Source organism: Haemaphysalis longicornis, unplaced genomic scaffold, assembly GCF_048455015.1.
Source record: "Haemaphysalis longicornis isolate Haplotype H1 unplaced genomic scaffold, Haemaphysalis longicornis Haplotype H1 scaffold_2, whole genome shotgun sequence".
Taxonomy (NCBI): Eukaryota; Metazoa; Arthropoda; class Arachnida; order Ixodida; family Ixodidae; genus Haemaphysalis; species Haemaphysalis longicornis.
Window position 1 is genome coordinate 244,576,574 of NW_027526295.1, and position 27,563 is coordinate 244,604,136.

Sequence of the window (27,563 nt, forward strand, 5' to 3'; positions counted from 1 at the left end):
GGCGCGAACAGTAATCGATCTCTTGCTTTGAGAAGTTCTACGAAGCTTAGCCTTGCGATTAGGGAACGCCACGCACCTCCGCTGTTGACATTAGCGTTCGCGACGTAAAATAAATGAAGCTGGGAAAAGTTTTTTCCAGCTTTCGCATTGTGTTTTACTTGATGGTTGTAATTCTGGTATTAATTGACTTACCACACTTGTTGTGATAACGTTCTTTTTTATTGCACTGCTCGTCCTGCTTGACTTGTAGATGTAAACGCGTATTATAGGTGTAGGTATTGTATAACTTTCGTTGTTATTTTGTAGTAACTTCCTCTGAAATTCCCCCCTTACTCAATGCCCTGATGGGCCTGTAAGCCACTTTAAACAAACAAACAAACAAACAAACAAACAAAATTATAATAAATAAATAAATAAATAAATAAATAAATAAATAAATAAATAAATAAATAAATAAATAAATAAATAAATAAATAAATAAATAAATAAATAAATAAATAAATAAATAAATAAATAAATAAATAAATAAATAAATAAATAAATAAATAAATAAAATCTGTTGGCTGCAGAAGCTCAACCCGACCTCACGTCAGCTGCTTGAACACATGCACATGTTACGGGTTAACCAAACCTACAAGCTCGCACCACTCCGCTTACTTTATGTAAAAAACCTTCTAACTTTCCGACGCTATGTACAAACCTTCGTTCAACTTTCTTCAAACCTTTTTTTCAACCTTATCACTGACTACTTTTCCCGTCCTCCTGTGGCGCTACAATCTTTTTTTCTCAGGCAGCATCACGTTTTTCACAGTGGCAACTCCCGTTAAGGGGTAACGTAGTGCCGATCGAAGCTACAACGACCGTAGCAAGAAGAAAAAGAAGTGATGATAGCCTTCGTGCGGCGCTCGGAACACATCGCAGTAGTCAATACGACGGCTGCTCCGTTTGCTTCCGCTTGAGCAAAGGCGAGGGCGGCATTTCGACACGGAGAAAAAAGCGTTTTGAGAGAAAAGTGGCCACGCCAACCCTTTGAATACCACGCGAAACCGAAAACAATGACGGCGAAGCATCGATCACTCTATATCTCCGTCTACGAGGCGCGCGCCAGAATATGTACACAGGCGCGATGGCCCAGAATATTCCAAAGTGATGAGTAAACACTGATGAAAACGAGGAAGCGAAAACGCCGAAATCAGGAACGAGTAAACAAAACACCGGCGCTTTCCTGGGAAAGCTGACTAGACGCCATCTAAACATCCCGAGGGCATTCCATATGGTTAGGCTGACGCGTTCGCGAAAAATGTGAATTGTGATTGCAAAATTGGCAACATTTTCAATCGATGGGAACCCACCCCTCTGAATTCGCTTGTTTACGGAACGTCGTATGGAAACCTTCCTCAATCGCTGTTGGGCGTCAACTCGAATAAGTACAAAACAAAAAGAAAAACTGCTAGAAAGTGCTTCGGAACTGGCGCGCACGTTGCCTTCTTCGCGCAATCACGGTAAGCGATCCTCCCTGTGCTTTCTTGTTCTTGTCTCTTTTTTTACACACCCGGGCGTCAGCGAAGTAGCACTTACGGGGAAAAAAGGTACGCGACAAAAGCGTCGCAAGTCCGATTCCACGAAACGACTACGACATCCGTACAGTGTCGTAAGAATGGACCCGAAATTGCTCCTCGGGAAGCCTTTTCTTTCTCACTATTTCTTTAACAGCGAAATGAAAGAAATCGTCAAGAGAAGGAAACATAAGAGAGAGAGAGAGAGAGAGAGAGAGAGAGAGAGAGAGAGAGAGAGAGAGAGAGAGAGAGAGAGAGAGAGAGAGAGAGAGAGAGAGGCAGTAAATCTTAGCGCATGTTGTTAAACTTTGCGGAGAAAAATAGGAAATTATTACAAGCAGAATTTATTGAGGAAGCTTGTTTTTGAATGACAAGTACTGTTTTGCTTGAGCAAATTATTAGCAGAATAGCTAGAAATTACTTCGCGAAGATAACTCGCAATTACTTGAGAATATTGAACACGGTTGAGGAAGAAATTCGGTGGTTGTCTACAACATTAGCGAGCATTGTGTGTAAAACTCAAGACCCAAATTTTTTCTATGGGATAAACTTCATTCATCTATGCTCTGGACGATGTCATCAGAAGTTGGGAAATGTTCGATCTCAAAGCGTCTTTCCTCGTAAATTGCCACTCCGGCGCAAATCTTGAGCAAACACGTTTCTATGCTGGCCCCCTCTGTTGTTGTAGTCTTCATGATTGATTGCTACCATCGCCATTAAACGGCATACGACGCAGGCCCTAAAATCAGTGCGACTTCAGCGCGGAACATTTTAACAGCCTTTGGGTGATATCCTGCTGGGGTATATCCTTAATCTGAATGTGTAGGAGAACGTGCTGCCGCTGCGCATACTCGGGACTGAAGTTCAGCTTCTCTCTCTCTCTTAGAGACGAGGGGAATCGCCGTGAAGGCTTCCAAGGTAGGCGTAGAATTCATAAAGCGTACCCAGCTTTCTCGCTCAAAATTACAACCTCTTGGGAACCTAGAAAAACCACTTTAGGAAAATGATATTTGGCATAAAGCTAGAAGTGAACGTGACGATTAAAACGCTAAAAGAATATTTCAGGTTTCTGAATATTTTTTTGTGTAATTCGCTGTCAAATCTAACTCCCCATGCATTTCTATGGGATAGTTCCCATGGCTCAGGAACCCAGTCGCGCAACGTGCGCGATTTGAAACTGTACACAAAGCAAGTATTCACCCCAAATATTAACTGTGCAAAAGAACTTTTCATATCGCTAAAAAATTGCAGAGTAATCACTGTTGAAAGGACTGCCATGAGCGGGAAAGCTGCACATGGGCTAGAACACCGTGAAACTTGGGGAGGGGCGCAGCATGCAGTGTATAAGTATGTTCAATGATTGTAAGCGTCTCTCTTGCCACATGGCGCGGGCTAATACATGCGACATCCCAATTACGAATACGGGGGAGAAGTAAAATTCGAAATGGAAAACTTTAAATTTTAGATGAATTTTAAAGTTAAAGCTTGTATGGAGCGAAGTGGAAGCACGCAAGCCAGCGCGAACGAAAAACAAGTGCCCCGCTGTGTTCTTTTTAGTACGCGTTTTTCCCCACGTAGATGAAGCGTTGTATCACGGTGCGTTAAAAACGAGTGTGCCGGTGTTTTTTTTTTTTTTTTAGAACGCGTAACGTCCACGCGCGAGGCGTTGGAAGACGAGTGTCCGGGTGTTTTAGTACCGGGACTACGCGAGAATACAACGACATGCGACGACGACAACATGAGGCGACGACGACATGAGACGACGACGACATGAGACGCCTACAGCCCGAGCCTCCAAAGTGCTTCGCCCCTAATACGGTGCTTTTTATCAGCCGAAAGTTTGCCTGGCGTACGCAGCCGACGCCACCATTTTGGACATCATGCGTACGGGCCTGGGGTTTATCATTTTCCTGGTATACCAGTAAGGCAGTGGGGTTGACATTTTTGTTCAATTCCTTTGTTAATGTGCGTCCTGTGCCTAATGCGTGCGTAGGGATGGTTTTGGAGCCGCCACAGTGCGTATTTGTGGTGCCCCTTGTTGTCCTTGTTCCCGCGCACGTCCACAAAAGATGCCTGGCATCAGCTTTAGCTGCCGGAGCAGGACACTTGGGACAAGTTCCTGGGTGTTCTTATGAGTGTCCTCAAATGAAAGTGACTAAAGGTGTGAGGGCCACCCCAGCCCGAAGCTTCCTAAGAGGAACTTCCTCTACCCGGGAAAGATTAGGGGGGAGGGAGCAGACACACGGGGAAATAATTTATGTACGAGGTTTTGACGCACGTTAATGATCCTGATGTGGGTGAGAAATTATTCTTTACCAGCTCTTTTACGGCGCGCCTTAAAGTGCAGGAGTAGTCAGGGGAAAAAAGAAAAAAAAACTCAGTTCGTTTACTGTAATGAACTTAAGCCGCAAAGCAAAAAAAATTGACTTCCGTGACAGAAAGAAAAATACCTTGCTTCTGTTGGTACAAAGATCTTCTCGAAGCAATCAGCCCATTCAAGTTCATTTTATTGGCCTTTTTGTTCCTTTATTCATCCAAATATGCCACTTCTCTCAGAAGTACGAATCTATTGGTTTCGAAATCTCTGTTTTATCGCGAACGGATACACTGGTTTTAAAAATAGAGAAATAATTACTTAGATAACTACTGGAGTCTTAAGAAACCCTAGGGCCTTTGCTACTTTGCTGGCGTTTCGGTCCCTGCTAGAGTCATAAATTCAAGCACGTACTTCTGTAGTCATATCCCGTGCGTACTAAAAATATTCAAGCGGTGCTTGTAGTCTGTGAAACGAAATGGCAGGTTTTGTTTATGCCGCCTAGTCTGGTTTTCATGACCTCAACGAAACGAGGCCGCTAAGTCGATGGCTTTCGAGAGATTTGTTCCGTTCCTTGAATTCAAACCAGCAGCTCCAATCGTGCCGGCATGCCTAAAACGAGAAGATTCTTATAATTAGTCATCCTAGGCTTTTTTGCCTTGCAAATGTTTACGTCATCCCAACTTGTAAATTCCTATAGCTAATGGGATGTCAAAAAGGTAGCTCCCTGAGCTTGCCATGAAAGACTGCTGGCAACTTATACTTTTCCGAGATTCAGAAATAAATGAAAGCCTTAGATCCCCGGTACGCAACGCAAGAAATGGTTGCATGATTTTGAGATGATTGAATGAATGTGTATGTGCTTTCGAGTCTGCAAAAAATTGGGCTGTGAGCTTCCACTTTTGTCAAGTGTGTGTCTTGCCCCTAGTTTCAGCGCAAAAAGTGCCAATCACCAGTCTTAAAGCTGTGCCTCCTTCCTAAGATCTTCCATGTTTCTAGGCATCCGAATCCCGGAACAACTCGGCATATAAAAGAATGAAAGCCGTGCGCCGATACGCGTAGCGGGCGTAATCAATTCACCTCGCTCATCAAGTCGTCTCGACAGCCGAGAGGGACGTATCCATTGCAGACATTGGTCGCAGACAGCGCGTTCAAATCCAGGGGCCCCAGCTAAATGCGGGCCGGAGGCGCCTTCCTGGATGACAACCTCTTCTTCAGGCGCGGTCGCCGAAGAGTCGATCGTCTGGACGCCTAACCGAATTAGTGACAAACCTCGCCTCGTCTGAATAAGAGCAGCTCACTGACGCCTGCAGAGATTTATTGCTGTTTGGTTAGTGCAACATACAAGAGCCTGTTTTTCTGCAGCTCACGTAACGGCAGCAGAAAAGCTAATGCAATCAGTAGCGAGCAGGCCCGTCACAATTCAAAGGACAAATTCTACAGCGTGTGAAAGCAGCTGCGAAAATGACAAGTCCGTGTTCCTGCAAGGGAATCAATACAACTGGCACATCTTCACCGGCGCAAGGATTATTGCGCTGCCAAACCATTTAAACCGAGGAATGCAAACTTGGATAATCCCACGTTTACTTGCGGTCGGAAACATTCGTTAGGTTAAGGAAATTGGGGTGGACATCCAAGTCTGCTCATGTGCGCGGATGCGAAAACAGCTGTGTGGCGCGATGCTGGCTTGATTCTTTTGCAGTTGGATAACAACGTGCGCGCCATGTTTGTCAGTTACAAATCGTAGACGTTGAACCTGACGATGTCTAGGAAGAGAGGAGCAAAAGTAGCCAAAGTGCTAACCTCGGAGCGACGTATGCTAAGATCACATGTTATCTCATCCCCAAAGCCTAACGTTAAGCCTAATGTTAAGCCTAACGATCGACGCATACCAGTGCAACCCCATCTCGCTGCGCCTCTACCAGTTCGGCTGACAACATAGCAAAAATCACGTGTTGCTTTGGGGCCACTTGACGCGTCACAGCCAAAGACGACGTCGGGCCGTCGCAAATCAACGTTCCCAGCCAATGAGGGTTTCGCAGTAACGCTGATAGATTATTGCTGGTCGAGACTATTCTCGCCGTGCATGTGGGGAAAAGAGGTGGAAGTGAACGGAAACCAGGAGAGCAAGAAAACAAAAGAAATAAGCCAAGGAGACAAGGAACGCGACACAGCCGCTCACTTGCTTCTCAAGGTCAAAGAGGACGCCTCCTACATGGCCAGCCTGGTGCGGACCAAGTGAATACGTGAAACACGAAAGGTTCAAGGTCACGCCACGAGCACGTGCACAGCCATTTGCCGATCACGTGGTCATCACCGCCCTTGAAACCCACCAGGTGTAGCGCGAAGAATGAAAAAGGAACGAGCGACTCGACACCTGACAAGAAGTTTGGTCACGACCGCTATCATCTGTCGTTCCGGGTTACTACCAAGGATGTTAGAAACCAGATTAGTTGCAAAACCTCTGGCGCGCAATTTAACGTTCTTAATGTGATCATATCACAGAATTCCATTATTCGCGACAGCTTCTCTGGTCATTCACTTCTGTAGAGCGGGATGGTGCCTCAGTGTCGTCTTGGAGGACGCCCTTTTTCCATTCCTTGGCCAGCTATTGCTTCACATAGGATGCGCGAAATTCTGCGAGCTTCCAGCACAATTCATGAGGCTTGAATAATTCTGAGGGGTCTACTACGGCACGTACCATAAAAACCAACTGTTTCTTTTTTCTTGTTTTGCTGAGTAAAGTCTAAAATTCAAGCTGTTCGGCTCCCAGCTTTAGTCGACAAAACAGTTGAGCCAAGTAAGATCTCAGAACACGCATGTTCATAAAAAAACGGCGACATCGAAAAATCTCCTTGAGCTTCCGTTTATCTCAACCATGTATCTCTATAGCGCAAACTCCTGCACGGGCAGAGAAACGACAAGAAGAGCAAGAGAGGGCTTATGCTATATGGACTTCCTGCTGGTTCAATTTTGCTGGAGAAAAGCCTGCGGACGCTGAGTAAGCACGGGTGAGACAACGGCTTGTTTTTTTTTGTTTTTTTTTTACCTTGTATTTTTAGTTGACCCGCAGGCACCGGCTTCTCAACGCCTCACCGCTTTCTTGATTTGATCTCTTCTAAAACTGTGACATGATGACCGGTGATGACAGCTGTTGAGAAGGCTATTCTGAACAAGCAGAGGCAAAAAAAAACGTAATGACAGGCAAGCTTCGCTGCTTTACGAAATCCTGGCCGTAGACGCGTGGGGGGTTTTTCCGATCCTCGAAATTCCGGCACTGTCGTAGTATTTCGCGCCTCAAACATTTTGAATCCGGCTCAGTGAATTCTGAAGGGGAAAAAAAGGGGGGGGGATTTCCAGGACCTCGCCAACTTTATTGAATATTGCCCGCGTCTATAGGACCTGGGACCGGAATGGAGAACATAAAACCGGTCGACAAGAGATGCCGCATAGTCGACAGAGGCGTTGCTCGCTGATCGATTCCGTTGGATCCCTGGCTTTCCCCTAAAAATAGCAAGGACAGCGCAAGGCATCTGTGTGATGCAGGCAACACTCGCGTATGTGCGGGCAAAAAATGAACGTTATGGGCGAGGCACCACGGAACGGAACCAGAAAAAAAAATGTACAGAGGAAATGAGAATGCAAGTTGCCGAAAGTGGCGTGGCACCGCATTGACGTCACACAAAACACGAAGACCGGGCAGAACGCAGTTATGCTTCTTATTTATAAAAAAACATCAAAGCCAGCTTGAACAAAGGTGCAAACCTGATGTGACTTTCATTTCACCAAGGTAAACTTGGCAAGCGCTACATAACTAATTCAGAAACATTTACCTAGTGTATATAAATCAAGCGCAAAAAAATACATAAGTGCTTTATTTGTGCAGTGCCCTCTTCCTCCTTCGTATACTGCATCGTCCACCGCCATAAAGTCTTCGTGGAGCGCTCCCTCGCCGTTGAAGACCTGCACTACTACTACTTGTTCTCTTGGGCAATTGCGTTCTCGCCTGACAGCGTGGCGCGCTTCCTGTAAGCCGCCTCTTTTTCGGGTGTCCGGATCTTCTTTGGTCGCCCCATCCCTCATGTGCGCGGCACAGCGTAGGATAGAGTTCTGCCGCCGCCGCCGCGGCGACTCCGAGTTTTATGAGAGTGTCCCATGCAAGCAACGCGGAGCGAGTGACACCAGGAGCAGCCGACAGTTGTTTTAAGTGCAATGCACTTTATAAGCGACCCCAAACCTTCCACCGCCGGCGCCGTCCGTCCGCAGTCCTCCTATCCCCTAGCAACGGCGTGGAGCGGAGAGGAGCGTCGGTAGCAACGGCGCAGTGACGTCACTCACCACGTGACGACACGCCCCTCACCGCTCCTCGCGGCGCGACGGCGTGCGCCGCGCGCGTCCCTCTCCCTTCCCCGCGCCGTGACGTCACATACTCCACCACCTCTCCCCGGCAGCTGCCGTGCGCCGCTGTGTGTCACTCTCCCTCCCCGCGCCGTGACGTCACCCACCCGCACCACCTCTCCCCTCGCTCGGCTGCAGCTGCCGTGCGCCGCTGTCCCTCTCCCCTTGCGCTCGCCTCCTCTCTCAGCCACCTGGCTCGGCGCGCTCGGCGCGGCGTACTAAACCGCCAGACCTCCGTGGGTCGGCTCGCGCGCGCTCTCTCGCTACAGTCTCCTGCTCGCTCTGCTCCAGTTTAGACCGTTCGCTGGCTGGGCGCCTCTCAAGGCGATGTCAGAATTACTACGCCGGGTACTCTCGGCGCAAGAAATGCATTCGCACTTCCTCACGATTCCCTTCGGGGAGGTGGGGGCAATTTTTGTCGGCGACGCTGTTTGCTCAAACGCTGACTGGCACGCGGGCTCAGTATTTTTCTTTACTTTTTGCGAGCCCCTCACGCGGCGAAAGCCCACGTGCAAGCTTGCACGACGCCGGGCGCTCCTCACAAGACGCAGGCATACGTGCACTAGGTATTTTCTCAGTATTTTTTCTGCTTATGGACGGCGCAACCAAAAGCTTAAACAGCTCTGCTGTTAAAAAAAAACGTCGTCAGCGTTGCCCTGGTCGCCGTAGCCCGAATATGTCTTAGGCGTCGACTTCCACTTTTTGCAGTTTTTACTTCCGGCAACATGTCAGCCCGCCTTCTCTAAGTCAAAGTTGCGAGAAAACATTAAAGTAATTGTGTGTTTCCAGAGGGCAGTGTTAACATTCATTTTTTTCTCTCCGCCCAGAAACTTCCGGACTGTGAGAGCCACTCACCGCCAAGAAACGATCAACATCAAACCTTTGGTTACCATATACGTTATCCCTCCTACCTTTCACTCCCTGTTTTGTGCACTGAATTTGTAATATTTGTTGGCGTACCCCCCCCCCCCCCCGGGCGGCTCATTGGATAAGGCGTTGGGCTGCTGAGCTCGACGACGCGGGTTCAATCGCGGTCGCGGTAGCCGCTTTTCTGTGGAGGCGAAAAGCACAAAAAAAAAAAAAAAAACGCCCGTGTGCCGTGATTTGGGCGCACGTTAAAGATGAGCACAGAGTCAAGTTATCCTTGCCACTACTGAAGAAGAAGGACTTCATCAAAGCATCCTTCCGATCGTTGATAAAATTCAGTCTGGCGCACCATTAAGTTAATTGGCATGATATCGCGTGGTAGGATTCTACTTTTATCGTAGCGGACGAGCGAGGTGTAATTAACTTTCAAAAGTTCGCAGTGCAGCTAGTTTGCTACCCTATTCCTGAAACCTAACGGGCAGCAGGGTTTGTAGTTAAGCAAGTTGGTACATCTTCGAGCGAAACATCGCAAAACACAGGGAAGAGCAAAGGAACGACGTACAAAAGCGCTGCACACAGAACGACTTGCCCCCCCCCCCCCCCCCCGTAACGTGCACGCATCAAAATTTGTGAAAAAGGAGCGATTTACGCAGATGGGATTACTTGAACATTCTTCACCATTACATGCAGTTGCAAAGTAAGGACAAAGGCGTATCAAACAGATTTCGCTCTGCTGCTATAATGCGCTATCTTAGTCCATTCGTTACCCCATCGAGGTATTTTCCTGCTTTTAGCATCATAAGTCGGCAGCCATTCTATTTCAAATTTCCATCCCAAACCTCTCGCATTAAGCATAACTGAAACATTCATGCCTCCCCCGCCCCCACCCCGATCTCTCATACTTGAATAAAAAAGCAGCTCTAAACGCACTCGCACCCGAAATACGAAGCCTCCACTTGTCTGTGCGACTACACAAAGTTGCATGCTTACAAGTGCTTGCTTCAAGTGGTAGGTGGCCATCTGTTCTATTCGGTACCGATCAACGCCGCCCGTGGCAGCCCTCATCGCGACACTATAATTGACACGTCTGGCGTCATCGTGAAAGCAAACAAATAGACAAGCGTACGCTTAGTAGGGAAACCAAACGTTACGTAGTGAGCTCCCCGCAGTGCATTATCGATAACTTGCTGTCGCCACAGGCCGATGACACGAATGCCAACCGAGCAGGGATTGAAGGAAGCGCATGAGACACCGTTATGCCGCATGAATAAGCGATGAGCTGGTAGCGGAAGTGCTCGTGCATTAACTATCGCCAGTGAGTAAAAGGTACGGGCAGAGCAAAGCGGGACGCGAAAGAGGACGACAAACGAAACTGAACGCCTTTTTCCCTGCTGCTTTTGCTTAGGAAAGCTTTCAGCGCATTTCTCATACTGCACTTCGACAGCTCTTCTACACCACGTAACCATTGCAAGAGCTGGTACAGCGGCTCGTCCTAGCAGCCTGTTTTTATTGTGGGCCCCGAGGGTATTTACGTGGCGAGTGTGGCGGGTCATAAATATTCTCTAATCCGCCGCTGACAGCGAGCAGCTACTTGGCACGCAGAGATCTCATCGCTGCTATCGGAGCCCTGTTTGTCTGCTGTATGCACCCCATTCACCCCTGCTCCGAAGAGGCATGCGTTTTCCGTCTTTATTTATAGAATTTGTATCAGTAAAAAAAAAAAAAAAAGGTTACACTAGCGGTCACCAGTACATTAGCAAGTAAAGCGGAAAAGGCTCTTTACATTTTGTTTTCGTGTAAGCTGATTTTGAATAAAGTGGGTGCGAAAGGAAGAACGACGCAAGGAGATCAACCCGCCGGGGTGGCTCAGTTCCTAAGGCGTTGTGGTGCTGAGCACGAGGTCGCGGGTTCGATTCCCGGCCGCGGCTGCCGCTTTTCTGATGGAGGGGAAAAGCAAAACGCCCGTGTGTACGATATTTCGGCGCACGACAAAGATCCCCAGGGGTTCAAAATTAATCCGGAGCGCTCCACTACGGCGCGCCTCATCGCCTGCGTTGCGTCGACGCGTTAAACCCTACAATCAATCAATGAATCAAGCAAGGAAATCAGGTGAGAATGTTGAAGCACTGCGATTGAGGTTACCAGGAACAAACGTTGTAAAAAAGACAAACGGACGACGGGGACAGCACGAGCGCCAACTAACAAATGATTTATTAGAAGTTCAATATTTGCTTGGACATCAAAACAAGTAGAAATCTTTCGACGGCACAATTGGAAAGGGGGGAATGTGAAAGATATTTTTTTTCGTAATCTGGTGAATGGCTCTTTATTTTTGTTTATAGATATGAGCTGCAACGTGATCTGCCCCTGACGCTTTCCGTTCCCTAGCCATCTTTCTCTGAGCTGACTTTTATGAATTCCATTTCAGGCGGGGCCAGAACGATTGAGCATGCGTTCACGCATTGGGTCTGCTGTGTAAAAGGCTTCGCAGATTTCACGTGTGTTCTTGTGTGATTTTTACAACTGACGTTTTCTAAAATAATGGGTTGCACCCATATTTTTTGCAGGGGGTCGCCAGATTTCCTTTGGGGGCCGTTTGATGACATGCGTATACCGGTGGTCTCTAAGTCTCTCATTGAGGCATCTCCCTGTCTGGTCCACGTATGTTTTGCCGCAGTATAGAGGAATGGTGTACATAAACCCTACTTTTACATTCAACAAACTTATTTTGATGCTGGGTTTTACAGACATTTTTGGTGGCTTCCGGAACAGTGTTTACTTTTTGGCACATCCCTTTAAGTATCACTGGCGTGGAAAACACAATATTAAGATCATGGCACGCGCCTATCTTTTTTAATTTATGTGGAGATTGTGTATGTACGGGTCAACAACGTGTTTCTTGCCGTGGCTTCTGGGTTCCGGCTGTTTCAAATAATAATAATAAATATATGTAATAATAAAGTTTAATAAAACAGTTGTTAGTTGGCGTTCGTGCTGTCCGCGTTGTCCATTTGTCTACTCTAAAAAGTGTGTCCCTGGTAACGTCAAGCCCAGTCCTTCAGCATGCAAAAGCAACTGGCCCAATTCCTATCCTTACTGACAGATAGGAATGTTCTGGGAAGGCGGGCGGAGCGGTGAGAGAAAATGCTGGGAGTGCAACATTTAGAGCAGCTACGAGACAATAACTTACTCGGTTGGCCAGAGCCTATCATGCCGATACACAGGTCATGCTTCTTTGGGGAAAACGAACGCACTCTGCATCTTGTAGCCGGTGCACGCGGACAGAAAACGAGAATAGAAATGAAGCATGCAGAAAAATGAGAACATTTCATGGATATACGTTCCACGTGACAGGGAACGTCTGTTTTGGTTCATGTACGTCACAAAGTGGGCCCAAATGGACGTTGTTCTCTGCAGTGTTCTTTTAATGTTGTATGTATGTATGCATGTATGTAGGTATGTATGTATGTATGTATGTATGTATGTATGTATGTATGTATGTATGTATGTATGTATGTATGTATGTATGTATGTATGTATGTATGTATGTATGTATGTATGTATGTATGTATGTATGTATGTATGTATGCACGTATGTATGTATGTATGCATGTATGTATGCACGTATGAATGCATGCACGTATGTATGTATGTATGTATGTATGTATGTATGTATGTATGTAGGCATGCATGTGTGTGTGTGTGTGTACGCGTGCGTGCGTGCGTGCGTGCACGCACGCATGCATGCATTCACAGTCGAAAGCTTTATGACAGTAAACACGGGAGCGCCTGCCGCTCCATACATGCACAGGGCTCTGGCGAGAGCGCTGGCGCGCTGTCGCAGTTTGCGCGTTTAGCGGCCGCCCGGAAACCGCTTTATCGCGCGGCTGTCTGCTGTATTAGTTGTCACGAAATATAATGCACTTTTTATCACCCAATCGGGCAGCGAAAAGAAACGTTTTAATGCGTTCGGTGGGCTTCGCGCTAGATAACAAGCCCGTCCTCGCCACAAGTATTCTCTGGAATCCTGTCCAGATATCTAACGTAGCTACCGCAGCAGACAATAGCGCAATCAACCGTTTTCGAGGAGTGGATCCGCCGAATGTACGATCTACGGAAGTTCGTCATATCATCGCTAGACCGCTCTGCATGTACTGAGCTGCACTCGCTCCCGTGTTTACGGTCATAAAGCTTTAGACTGTACGTATCTATAGACATGTAATATGTATGTTCCAGTTTCATTCGTTCCTTTCTTTCGACAACCGGATATATGAGTCAAACTTTCACGCTGTGTAGCGATGGTCTTGGCGAGGATAATGGATGAAGGGATGCGGAACCAAATCAGAGAGAACCTCCCAGTCTTACCGAGTTACCGAGTTTGTACAGCTACGTTACTAACCGTGAGCCCAATCTTCAGTGCCTAAGATAAACGAAAAAGACCGAAGCAAGCAGACCTGGCCAAGTGAGGAACCACCACTGCGCGGGAGACAGTGACGCTTCCTCACCTGTCCCTTGGTGGCCCTTCAAGCACGCGCAGTTGACGGAGTACTCAAAGCGAGAATGCACTTTTTCCCTCTCTTTTCATCTGGGTTGCACACACTTTAAGCCCGCCACACTGTTTTTCTGTCTTCTTTCATATAGCGCTACAAGGGTACGTGTTAGCATCGGCCGTGTTCCGCGCTCCGTGGGATCCCTCTTGGGAGCCGCTCTCTCACTTGAAGTATCGTCCAAGCCCCGATGTGTACGCCATGGCCACGAGTACGAAGAACAACCGCGTGTGGACGAAGAGCAGTGAGGGAGAAAAAAAAACAGACACGCACAACGATGTTCCCAGAACAAAGAAGGTGTAGCGGTGAAGTTATGGGGCGTCAGAAGTATTGCGCAAATTACACTGCATCATGCAAGAAGAGCGACATTAATACAGCAAAACTTGACGTTGCTTATGTGCTTGCGCCTTACATCGTGCCGTCTATATTGCAGTATAGAATGTGCGAGAAGTCTGAAAAGAATTTGCATGAGAAGGAACGTTAACTTACCTGAGTATTGATCTAGATCTAAAGTGTCCTGTAGTACGCTAGTGCGGGTGACTACACAAGATCCGCTCAATTTCGCGAATGGGTGCAACAACGAGACCAGCAGAGTGAACTTTGGCTTTAGCGTACCTCTCGCCGACCACGCGGACGGACATAGTTTACGTGTCGGGAATAGCGTGAATGCACCTGACCCCCTCGTCGTAATTATGCCACATTCTCTTTCTCCAATCTTGTTTTCCGTTTAAGAGCCTTTTCTCCAATTTCAAATTCACATTTCTTGAGTGCAGGTAGATTTCGCGCATTCACACGGGATTTATGTTTACCCTCAGCTCTGCATAAGACGTGTGCCTTTGGGGAAATAACGAGTCATGTTTGCGGAGTCATTGTGTTTCAATCGCTTCGCAATTGTGGAATCCCGCAAAGCACCAAAGAGGAAGCTCAAAGCTCCTAGCCATGCAATGAGAAACCGTTGAGCTCTATTTTAGGTCGAGTTCTGTTTAGAAGGTCACTCTTCACTACCGCAGATGCCCGTTATTTGCTTTATTCCCTTTTTTTCGCTCCGCCATACATTGTGTGGCTGCTATATTGTTTTATTTTCGTTGTGACAGGCAACCGTCGTTAGTAGAAGCGGAAGTGCGGGTCTGAGTTTAAAAAAAAAGTGAGTGTCAAGCGCACTAAGCGAAAGATAAAAGTACGTACATACTAAGTCGCACGACGAGGCTCATTGTGATGGAAATTTTGTGCAAAAATGCATGCCAAGCGGCCTTGGACCCAAAGGAGTGAGCAAAAGGAAAATAAAAGCCAGGAGAAAATGTGGCGCACCACTGCCACAAGAAAATATCAGCTGGGAAGGAAAACAAGACCGATATACATACGCGCCTCGACTTCAATGATTCAACGTGTCATTTATATACAGAACAGCTCCCTGGCTTCCCATAGAAGACACAATGTAGACCTTCCGGGAAGGAATGCAAAAAAGTCAGGCCGGTGAAAATAAGAGGGCAAGAGTGTACGGGGAGGAATGAAGAGCGCAGATGCTGGAGCATCCACTGGCGTAGGGGAAAAATCAAGAAAGCAAAGATGGCGAAGGAGGAAAGCAAGAAAAACCCAAAGCATCCTATTGGCTCCAGCGGTCGTGCACGCCGCACTTCTTCCACTCAGGCCAACGAGACAACCAGTAGCCCAACAAAAATAAACGCCCCAGCAGCTACGACAGGAAGTCGGAGGAGATGGTCGTTCACGTCAGCGGAAACTTAGCGTCCCGTCTTGTTCTCCGCACCACCTCGTGCCCTTCATTGTCTGTTCGTTTGTCTCTCTTCGCGCCTGCCGGGCCCCCGCTGAATGTATTCGGGCACAGCTGACGGCGCCGGGACATCCGCGCGTAGCAGTGACAGCGGCATTCCCCGCGGCTTCCTTGAGTTGTGAGCGCCTTTCTGGTTCCTCCTTTTAGCGCTTAGCGGTTGCTGTTTCTGCGCAGGGGTGGTGTTAGGCCGGGTTCAGACTGTCGCCGCAACTGTCGTAATATCTTTAAAGAATGACGTCATTTAACGTCTCAGCCAACAGAACTGCGTGGCACGCTGGTTTTTTTTTTTTTTTTATGTCCATAGCTCATGATATGGCTGTTACGTCAGTAGTCTAAACACAGCCTTAGGCCTGGTTCAGACTGTTGCCGTTCCGGTGTCCGGAGACCGTGAAAAGCAGGTGTTGCAAGTACCCGTGTATAGTGGAAAGCTTCATTGGTGATTCATGAGTACCTTGTGCGGGACAGTTGATCGAGGACGTTAGTACGCATCGGCCGCAGAGCTGGGGGTCGCGGGGGACCCGGCCGTCGCCACTAAATAGGGTACTTCCTGTCTCCGACAGTCGGGGCCCAGTTAGCGGACCCTATGGGTGAGCGGTAACCCGTGGCAGGGACCGCATATTTGGCAATTGGCACTGTCAGACAAAAGGATTGGAGCAAAATTGCTTCCCTCATTCCCAACCTTTTCCCATAACCCAACCCGATGCCCAAGTTCCCGTTCCCAGCAACCCACCCTATCCGGCTTTTTCCTAGGGGGGACAAGAGGGGTCCCCCCGGGCTCGTCCCCCTGGCGGTGGGTCGCAAGAAAGTCTTTCCCGTTAATTTCTCTCCACCTTCGTGTGGACAAAATTCTCTTTGCCGGTTGGCCTGTTTTTGTACTGTTGCAATTGGGTATAACCGGTTGTACTTCGTGTGGTACCGGGGAGCTATTGAAAGCTCCATTTACTCGATGTTGCCGTAACTGTCGTAATATCTTTAAAGAATGACGTCATTTAACGTCTCAGCCAACCTCACGGCGGGCCACGCCGTTTTTTTTACATCCATAGATCACGATATGGCTTTTGCTTCGGAAGTCTGAACATGTCCTTAGGGCTAGCTATGGCACAGAGTTATAGAGTTTCATACTAATATATACTACAGGGAAATCTGGCGCTGCATTCGCGGGCCGCCGTGGGCGGCGCCATTGCAGCTAGCGGCGTTCCTCGCCTCCTTGGCTTGGTTAGCCACATGGCTTCTTTTTCGTCTTGAAGCGAAAAGGGGTAACATTGTTTTTTTGTTCATCTTCCATGAAACTTCTAAATAATCCCTGACAAATAAATATTTCTGGAGCTTTAATTTTATAACAGAATAAATTCGATTAATTGTCTGCAGTGATATTGTTGCGTTTTTGCAGCCAAAGCCAACTTTTCAGCCTGTTCGTGAGCCATGCCAAGGACAAGTGGAACGTGCATGCCCGGCACATGACGGAACGCTCGCTGAAGCGCGGCTCCCCTAGACAGTGGCGCCAGATTTCCCTCTAGTGTATATTAGTATGAAACCCTATGAGTTAAGGTAATCATAATTGCCATTTTGGGCAGTACTATCATGAACTAAGTCATACGCAGCTCGCTGCTGTCATACACATGCGAAGTTGGGCGCGTGTGGGTCCTCGCCCAATGGTGACTTGGGAGGTCGATTCTTGGAACACCGCGCACCGCGGAAAGCTAGATGCTTCGTTTGGGCGCTGATACTCCTCTTATCCGAAGCGGTGGAAGTGTTTTCAGTGCGCAACGGTACAGTGCTCAAGATTTTGAACTTAGAGTAAGAGAGCTTCGAATAGGAGAAAAAGATACGCTCGTTTTTATAGGAGGAGAGTATCAGGAAAGCTGAAGCGGTTGGCAGTGGAGCTCTTTGCAGCCTTCATTACAGCCAGCCGAAAATGAGCGTGCGTGATCATCGCTTATTGGTAACAAAGAAGCGACAAGGAAGCCCGGGATTTAACGTAACTTATCGCTATGTGTGACTCGCCGTAGTAAGAGGTACTAGTATGCATCTGCCGGCGCACGTTAAAGATCCTCAGGTGGTCAAAATTAATCAGGAGCCCTCCACTACAGCGCGCCTCATCGCCTGCGTTGCGTCGGCGCGTTAAACCCCACAATCGATCGATCGCATCTGTGAAGCCGTTGTGAAGTTCGATACCAGGGTAGCATGTAAACGCTTATTGATTGGCGCTGGTGTTTTGGTGTTTTTCTCGTGCCTAAATCGACCATCTCATGCTTTGTGTGTCGCTTCTTCAATTTAACTAATTCCCGAAGGTGGAAATGTGCATTGTGGGCACACTAGTTAAAAACAAGCGACGTACTTCACGGGAATGTACGCGGGAATAAACCAATTTAAAGCCGAGATAATTTGAGCACAGCGACCTTCGACTTTTCTGTAGGCGTACGAAAGTATGTTGAAAAAAAAATCTGTGGTGGATTCATCTGTCATAGGAGTCGGTAAAACACGAAAGTCAAATGTGCAGCGAAATCTGCAGCTGAGTATGATTTGCGGGTCAACGGCTGTCTCGTGGGTGTGCTTGGCCAGCGACGTCCTGCTGGCGGGTTGCTTCGGCAAAGTTGTACTGGCGTCATTTTGGTAACGGATATGACGTCAGGGAAATCTTTGTGTATCCCGGCGTAAAACACGTTCGTGTTAAAATATAAAATCCGAAAACGAAGAACCGTAAACACAACGTACTGATGATAATGATGATGATTCCTATTGGTTTCCCCTTTGAAGCGGGGTGATGACATGTCATCTTACCAAAAAGGACTAATATAACCATGTTTTACACTCTTGGTTTAATACTAGCGCTGCTTAGGACAGGCACTAAAGCTTATTAGGGCCGAAATACTTTCTTTTTCCTGTTACAGGTGGTAACTGCCCTAGGCAATATTCCCCTCTCTGCTTTTCGTCCACCAGCATTCTAATCTTCTTTTGGTCCCCTCGACGGCCTTGAAGTTAACTTCCTCTCTGATACCCTTAAATCCTAGGGCTTCTGGAAGCCCAATATTCCCTTCATGTAGATTTGGATGGATACCCTCACATTCTAACACTATGTGCCGCATAGTTTCTGTTTCTTTTCCGCAGACCACACATACCCCATCATTTTGTGAATACTTCCCCACAAAACTCTTAGTTCGCAGGCAACCTGCTCTAGACTCAAAAAGCAAAGCACTGCCCTGGGAATTATCATAGAAATTTTCCTTTCTGATGTTCATTTTCTCAGCCCTGTACATCTCTAACGACGTTTTAGCTTCCATTTTTTCCCTCCATTTATTCGTTTCAATCTGCCTTGCCTCTTTTTTGGTTACCTTGGCTGTTTTGGATTCTCCACTGTTCTTTCCGTATTTCATCGTTAGCCTTCTAGTCTTTCTTAACCACTGCGTGTCCACGCTTTTCAAGTATAGGTACCTAAAAACCTTAGCAGCCCACCTTCGTTGATCCATTGCCCTCAACCTCATCTCAGAGCATATTTTACTCTGAGCTTCTCCAACTTCAAACGACGCCCAGCCCATATCTCCCTGAATTGCTTCGTTAGTTTAGTACTCTTTAGTACTAAAGGTTGCTTCCCCGCAAGAAGACCCTGTGTGCAGGAGTGCACCCTTTACAGGCCGCTTGCTTCGTTGCACTGGCGCCATTTCCGGGACGGATATGACGTGATCGATATCTTTGTGTATCGGGGAATAAAACACTTTCGTGTTAAAATACTCGCTGCCTTTTCGGCGATTGCTCGTCAAAAGTATCCGGGTGCGAGGTTATGCTTGACACCATTGGCAATTTTTCGGAAAGCTCGCGCCATCTCGTCCGCCTTGAGGTGGCCGCAGGAATCAGGCATCGACGAATCAGATGTAGCCGTGGAGGTAGGCCCGTGTGTGAGTCCCTCAGGAAAATAAATAAGAAAGACACGGCGACAGGCTGCCCATGCGAAGCACGTTTCTTTCGGGTACCCACGCCAAAGCGCACTGGAGCGCGAAGCCATTCGGCGGCGCCCATTGCGAGCAGCCCGAGAGGCGAACGCGCCGGTGACGGCGATTAGGATTCCGCCGCTCGCCGCCCCAGCTAAGCCCCGACGTGAGGACGCGACGTGGAAACCCTTCCTGGGATGCGACACCACGCGCCCCCATCCCGCGGCGACCGGCTTGTCTAGGTGGCTGTCGGTATCCTCGACGAACGTGCGAGTACGATATGGCTGTCATAAGCCTCCGGGGTGGCAGGCAGAGCTGGTGAGTACGTCGGTCGGCTTCCGACACTTCGAAGAGTTGAAGGGGGAAATGCCATCGACATCAAGCGAGACGGGCGTACGTCGTTAAGGGAAAGGCGGGGAACGGGAGATGTGATCGTAGCTGGCTTTCGGCTTATGACAAGGCCGGAATTACCTGAGCACATTAAGCTCCCCCCTTCCCTTCTTCAAGGAAAACGAGAATGCAGGAGTAGTATCATTCGTGTGCTATCATCACCCCCCCCCCTCCTGACTTTTCATACGGGGACGTTGTTGTAGCGGATTTAAAGAGTTCCTGTTTAAATAATGCAACAGGGGTGCAGCGGTCTTGTCACGTGACACGCGCTTTTACGCAGCTGCCTTTTCTCCAGAAATGTGTTTTGGGAACGACTGTCTATATATGTGTAAAGTCCTGTGATGGTTCCGGGCCTAGATTTGAGGTGGGACACTCACTACCATTAGTGGCATGGTGGTCCTGCCCATAATGCATTACTAGACTACATCCAGTGTCTAAACTAGCTTCCCCGATATAGCCTGAACTCGCTTCTTACCCATTAAGCATTGAAGCTATGACATAAAGCCACGTACAAGAACAATATCTGCTACGTTTATGACCATGTGACATAATCTATCCACTGTGAAAAAGAATTATCACGTATTTAATACTTGGAATATTTTTGCAAAGATAAACTTAAACGAATAGTCATTTTTATTCTTGCAAGACGGAATAACGGCCAACAAGAAATATTTCGCAGGAAAAGTGTGCTTGCACACCTCGTAAAAGTAGAAGCAGTTTTAAAATATCGCATTGACATAATCTTGATGTCACTACTTAATTAATTTACAGAAAAGTTTTTCCAGACCCGAATTAGCCTTTGCAGAATGTAGACCAAGGCGCGACAACATTTGCGGCTCTACGCAAGCGCTATTATTTTGCATATCCGGAAAAACGATTTCACGCACAAATGTTATGTTTTTGACAAGCCATCAGTGACGCTGCACTAAACAATAATTTAAAACGTCTCGTACAAGTAATTGTTCCTTCCTTCGTAAATTCGGCTTCTGAATAGCGCTGTTTTAGAAAGCACTTCGGGAAGCTGTGTAGCACTGATGCTTTATAAATAGTTACATAACTTACAGTCTCAACAAAGTTGTACAGCCTTTTCAGAAAAAAAAAACAGCTTTTTACAAGTCTTTTTCATGGCTATTATTACTCACGCCACCAATCGTACCATTCGCATGTATTAGCATATACTACTAACCACGAACAATGCCTCTAACCACGAACAATGCAACAATGAGTACTATGCAATACTACTAACCACGAACAATGCAACAATGAGTAAAAATGTTACAAGCTAAACGCGGGCTATTTTACTCTTGCAATGGCCTGTAGCAATTTATCTTCGATATGTTACGCTAGATTAGACTTGAAACAACGGGGTTCGCGGTTACACAATACTCAAAACTTGTTATTTGTAATATTTTACGAACTGCTGTACCAGGTTGCGAATGATTGATCGCTTGTACTTCCCGAACCCTTACGAACGGGAAGCAATAATTTTCGCTTAACAGTAAGTAGGTTTAAAAGAAGGTATAACCCTTCTATAAGCGACGTTCAAAGATAAAGAAAAAAATGAAGAAAGCTCGCACTAACGCACCAGACTTGAAGGTAGCAATCTGCACGCAACCTCGAGACCATGACGAAGGTTTAGAGCCCGATTGGAGCCAATTTGCTTCTTCGCGGCCACAACGAGCTTCACTGCATCATTGTTGCTATATGTGTGAGCATTCTTCGTTTTTTTTTTTTTTTGATCCCACGACCCTGTGGGCGGAACGCGAGGTACATGGTGGTCTTCCCACTGCGCCACAAAACCGAGACAGAATCAAATGCTATGAACGCGCCTTATATCCTTGACTCATTCAAACTATGTCAAGATGCTACTGATACAACGCATGATGGGGCAATGATTAACACTTGCAATTAAAGAAAAGAAGCTCCCTCTTACAGCAACAATGCTGGAGTAAAGGTCGTTGCGACAGCGAAGCCCCAAGCACACCACTTAGAGAGATTGACCAAGATTGGCCAATAAAACATAATAATAATCATAAAACATAATAATCATACGCGTTCCCGACACGTTTCATGCTATTTCAGAATCAGTACAACGGAAACACCAAGTGAACCCCACGATGCGTCGCATCTACACAGGGTTCCCCTCGCGGGGAGGTGGGCGCAATTTTTTTTTTTGAGTGATAATCATTTAACATCCCTTGGGGGCAGCGTGCGCTATGACGTGTCTTTATCGTTCCGCGCAAGGATTGCAACGATTACGGCGAATAGTGGAGTTCTTTTTGGCCAATCTTGGCCAATCTCCCTAAGTAGGTATGATTGGCTTGGCAAACGTGCGCCGGGGACGCTGGGCGGTTGTCGCGGAGCACGCCCACACGAGTGCTAGGCATTTTTTTTTGTGTGTTCTTAAAGGCAGGGCCCTGGCCGTCGCGAGGCCCGCGCTCACGTTTGCGCGCTCGACAGTTTCTTGGTATTTTTAACTGCGGACACGAAATATTACGATTTTCCAAGCGGCTTCGCTGTTAATAATACCACCAAGTTAAGCGCCGATATATGGGTCACGCAAAAAAGGCCAGAGTTACTTCGGCTTTCTCACGTGTGGGGCGTGTGCGTATTTTCCTTTCTAGTGCTCCGGACACTTGACTCGGTGTTTTTACGTGTGTCGCGGCACTTCCACTCCAGGCACTGCGCCTACATGACGCCCCTGTTTATTCCCTCCGACTAGCGTCTTCACCTTCCTCGTTTTCTCTGCGCAGTGGCAGCGTTATAAAAGCGTCCGGCGCCAGCATCCCGCTGGTCGTAGCGGCGGTGAGGGTGACACAGCAGCAGCGGCCCCTCGATGACGGCGGGCGTTTACGGCGCGAGACGGGGCCGACAACGGGCGCGACCGATGGCCACCGCCACAGCTGGCGCCCATCGGCAAATCGAAAAGAGCACTCGTAAACTCCGACCGGCCGGTGAAGACAGACCACCCGGACTCGTAATAGCCACCGGCGCTCCCCGCCATCGCCACCGAGACGAGACGGGGCCGCAAGTCTCCTCGCGCCAACAGCCGAAGAACGTCGACACCAATGCGCTACGTAAGCAGGAAGAGACCAATGACGCGTGCGCTAGGTAGAATTAAACGATTACGGCTTTGATGAGCAGAACACGCTGAAACAAGATTACCTTAGCATTATTTAACGGAAGAGGCAGGATGTATGCTGCCCCAGCAGTCGGTCATGCCGAAGGAGGAATGGCGAGGCAGCGGAGAAAGGATGCAGGGCAAAGGATAAGAGACGAGGCAAACAAGCGACTTGCCTGGTGATTTGTGGGCGGGAAGCCATGTTGAGCGGTCTTCAAGCAGAGGGCTGCTGCCGCCGGCGACGACGCCAGAAGGAGCTATTCCATGGACGACGCCTTCCGGCTTGGCCGCTCCTGCGCAAACAACCACGGCCCCGTTGTGCTCAGAGCTTCGGCCCCCCGCTCTCAACGCCGCGCGCTCGGCCAGTTTACTACACGGTCCAGTAACGCTTGAACGCATACATCACGGTCCGTGTTTCGCTGCTGTGTTAGGCGCCTGGACCGCGCGGGATCAGAACAACATTGCATGAACGGGTTTGAGTAAGAAAATGCGAAGGCGTAATAAAAAGCAGAACTCGTGGGAGTTTGCAAAATAAAGCTTGCACTAGATACGTACTCTCGATTGCAATGGTCTAGGCACTGGGTAAAGTGTGTTGCGCAAACTGATGTACTTGAGGACACGCTGTTGTTGAAAGAAGCCACAGCCCGTGCAACCTCTTGTCGAGCTCACTAAAAAGGCCAAGTAAACAAACTGAAGCCCTTGGCTTCTTACGCGTTTTTAGTGATTCCACAAAAAGCAAAAAGAGAAAAAAAAGCACAGTGAACACAAGGAATCGTGTGAGCAGAACTCGTGTTTTTTAAAACCTCATGGGTGCCATGAATGGGGATTTGCCTCTATACGCTAGTCTATCTGCTCGCAACAGCTTTTAGTACTTTGCTGTTTGGGTTCTTAAAATAAATCATCCTACAATCAGGACGTCAACGTCTGCCGACGCGTGATTTGCGTTTTACTGTTGTAAAAATACTACCATGGCAGCTCCATGGGTAAAGCGTTGCGCGTTGCGTCTTGCAAGTTTTCATTGCTGACCGCGGTGGCGCTCCCTTCCCACGAAGCTAACTTCCCACGGGCTGAGTCGCTGGTGTGGCTTGCATAAACGGAAGAGTGTGCTGCAAAAGCGAATAGTTAAAAGCCTTCATAAAAACGAGCTTCTAATTCCCCTGCACCACATGTTTCCATCCATAATAGGCATATTTGTCATGACATTTTCCTATCGTCCTTGCTCCTTACTGCACGCACATAAGTCGAAACCTCTCAGAATTAGCTTGAACGACCATTGCAGACAACCGCGCATTTTTTATGCTGCCAGAAACAGATTTCTCCTTTTTATTTCGTCGAATACGAGTGGGGAGCTCCCGGCTTCAGGAGTGTTCGGAAGTTTAAATTGGGGTTTTACGCGCCCTGGTGTGTGTCTGGACCAGAATCACGCAGTATACGAAGGTTCCGGTTTATCTTCGACCACCTGAACATTACTAAGGTGCGCTGAAATCTTGACAGAGGAGCATTGTTGTTTTTAGCCTATATAGGAAAACGGCCGCCGCTAAACACAATAACGCTCCTCTGCCAAGATTTCAGCGCACCTTAATAATGCTAAGGTGGTCGAAGGTAAACCGGAACCTTCGTATTCTGCGTGATTCTGGTCCAGACACACACCAGCGCGCGTAAACCCCCAATTTAAACTTCCGAACACTCCTAGAGCCAGGAGCTCCCCACTCATATTCGACGAAATAAAAAGGAGAAATCTGTTTCAGGCAGCATAAAAAATGCGCGGTTGTCTGCAATGGTCGTTCAAGCTAATTCTGAGAGGTTTCGACTTATGTGCGTGCAGTAAGGAGCAAGGACGACAGGAAAATGTCATGACAAATATGCCTATTATGGATGGAAACATGTGGTGCAGGGGAATTAGAAGCTGGTTTTTATTCATGTTTTAACTATTCGCTTTTGCAGCACACTCTTCCTTTTATGCAAGCCCCACCTGCGACTCAGTCCGTGGGAAGTTAACTTCGTGGGAAGGCAGCAGCAGTCGGGACGAAGTTTGAGCAGCCCAAAGTTCGGCGCGAAATTTGAGCATTGGAATAGTTAGAGTGTGCGTAACTGTCATACCAAGAGAGAGGGAGAGAGCTCAAATTCTGAAACAGCCGAATTTTCGACGCCACACCACGTTACTGCGTACAAGATAAGGATGGAAGGTATAGGAGCCTACGGGTGTGAAAGCGAAAACAAACTGCTGACGGAAGCTATAGCAGGTAACAACGCTGAACACCTCGAGGGCGATATTACTTTAGTTTATTTTCTGACGCTGTCGATTTTCTGGAATTTCATAAAGCAATGAATTTTTACATTTCTATTCTCCATCAACTTTTTTTTTGTTACATACGATAAGTTCAGAAAGGCGTAAGCGCTAGGGATGAGGCGGACGATTACGACGTTAATTAGGCGAAGCGGGAGTCTCTTCAGGGAAGAAAATTAGGCACACTGTCGCTCAAGAAACCGGTGGAGCGAACACGAAGTTTAAAATTTGAATTTTTTTTTCCAACCTGATGGAAGCGGGCCTTCAGATTCGCGGCTGGTTTACGCACTTTATGACTTCCTGAGGAGTAAGCGGGTTGGGCCTACGTTCATCACGTACTGCAGCAGTGCACAATTTTAGAAGCCAAGTGTGACACGAAACAAGGCTGCGAAATTTTCTCTGTCTCTACCAACTCCAACCACCCCGCTTCACGGTGCCGTGAACGTTGGTATGAAGCTCACCGCCACGCTGATAGTTCGGTTGTTCCCGGCGCTTTCAACTAAGTTAGGGCACGCTTCGGTTAAGGGGGCTGCGGGAAACTGCCTCGGAACTAGTTTATTTTCGTTGTTTCCCTTGAACTTACCGCGAACTATACAAGAGGAAGCAGGTCAGAGAACACCGTTGCAACGTGACAGCTGCTAACCATGCTACGGCGGATAAGACACACCTGCGAGAAAAGCGAGCGCACGCTCTCCTTCGCCCCTTCCGTTGCATTCGTACTTGGTTGCCGGCAAAAACTGCAGCTCTACCCTTCTCACCACTCTACTGGAGTTAAGGCAATGGTCGTACGCGTATTAATTCTTTTTCAGTACCTTGCACATTCGTTGATGTAACATGTCATGAAAGACGACCGATTCTTGTCGGGAAAGACACCTCACGCTATTTTTATCGAAGTCCTCGCACCCTAAGCAAACTGTTTTCACCTGAATTGTATGAGCCGCGCAGAAAAACTAGACTTGCCGATGGTAAGGAGGCAAGCAGCCTGCTTGAGTTTGCTTTCTTCCCTGGGCGCTCTGTCGGCTTCAACAACTTTTCATGCAGTTATCCCTACGAATCTGCACCAACTACAGCTTGAGTTATTACGCTGCATTTTTTTTTATTCAAATAACAGTCGCACTTGCCCTCCCTCTTTCCTTCCGTGTGCTACGTCGACTACAGTTGTCCTGCCCGTTTGACAAAAGAAATATTCTTAGGTGATTTATTTTTCTTTTCGTTTTCAGATGAGACCTGACTACTCACGACGCAGGGCCAGTTGGTCCAACCACGAGAGAGGACAGCGGGAAGAGAGAGAACTGACCGCAGGGGGAGAAAAGAACCCCCGCAGGAAACCGAGACATTACGTCAGTGTCGTTTCGAGGAAACCGGGAATGCTTTGAACTATCGCTTCTTTCGTCCCCGCCCACCGGGAATTTGCGGGGGCGGGGCGGCTGCATCCGCTCGTTCTCCGTGGCATCCCAATTGATCAGGGTACACACGGCAGCGGAGGACAGCCGGCGCAGAATGAGACGCAGTTCTCCGTGCCAGCTAGAGGAGGATAGCCGGGAGCATTCCCCGTGGCCTTCTCGAGGTCCTCGCGCCCGGCGGCCTTATACCACCCGCCGGCAGCTCGGTGCGTGCGTAAGTATGTGAGGGCGCCCATTCTTCACGCCGCGGGAGAAGCGTCCTGCGAGACGGGGAATCCTTGCTCCGAAGACCAGCCGCCGAGCCTCTCACGATTAATCAGGGCCCGAGACGCGCCTTTCATGTCCGCACCGCGGGATTACTTGGGCCACCGCGGCCGCGCACGACAGACGCCGCCTGGAGAGAGAGCCCGCCTTGTTCCAGTCGAGACAATGACAAGTTGGGGCCTGCGCTTGGCCGCCACCAGGCCTGCCGCCTCGAAACTGGGCCGACAATGGTGCTGCACGACGATATGATGCGGGCGCGCGCCTGTTCTGTTGTCGCTGCACGACGAGGACGGAGGATATCGTTCACCGGAGACTGCGTCCATTGTTTCGGGCCCGCAAACTCGCGTTGCAAATCCCACGCACGGTGCGCAAAGTCCTTTGTCCGGTTCAGCAGCGGTCCCGGCCACGGGCGTAGAGATCCTTCGGCGAGCAGAGAAGACACTGTTTGGTCGCAGGAGCTCGTTCGTAGCGCCTATGTTGTCGCGGTGAAAATGTCTCGGAGGCTTCGTGTTATCTTGATAAACGCGTGACGTCGGTGCATGTTCTTGCAGGCTCCCGCTATTCGGTAAATGCTGGCTTTCATGTACGTGCGTTGGCGAGAAAAGTGGGTGTTGCTTCGCGCAGATGCGGAAGTGAAGCGGATAGCAGGAAACCGAAGGAAACATTTTCCAGCTCTAGCGGAAGCGGAGGAAGCATCTTGT

At 48.2% G+C, this 27,563-nt stretch overlaps 1 protein-coding gene across 5 annotated transcripts in view; it reads right to left on the reverse strand.

Moving 5' to 3' along the window:
• The window catches only part of LOC144170290 (basigin-like), a 323,955-nt gene that overhangs the window by 137,137 nt on the left and 159,255 nt on the right, over positions 1–27,563 (reverse strand). For 4 of the 5 annotated variants that reach the window (XR_013322595.1, XR_013322596.1, XR_013322594.1 and 1 more), the window contains exon 2: positions 23,085–23,201. The exons of the other annotated variant lie outside the window; for it this stretch is intronic. Coding sequence is in view for 1 of the 4 variants with exons in the window: in XM_077699985.1 (XP_077556111.1) it covers positions 23,085–23,201 (117 nt within the window). In the remaining 3 variants the exon portion in view is untranslated. The remainder of the gene's footprint in view (positions 1–23,084; positions 23,202–27,563) is intronic. 5 annotated transcript variants of the gene reach the window in all.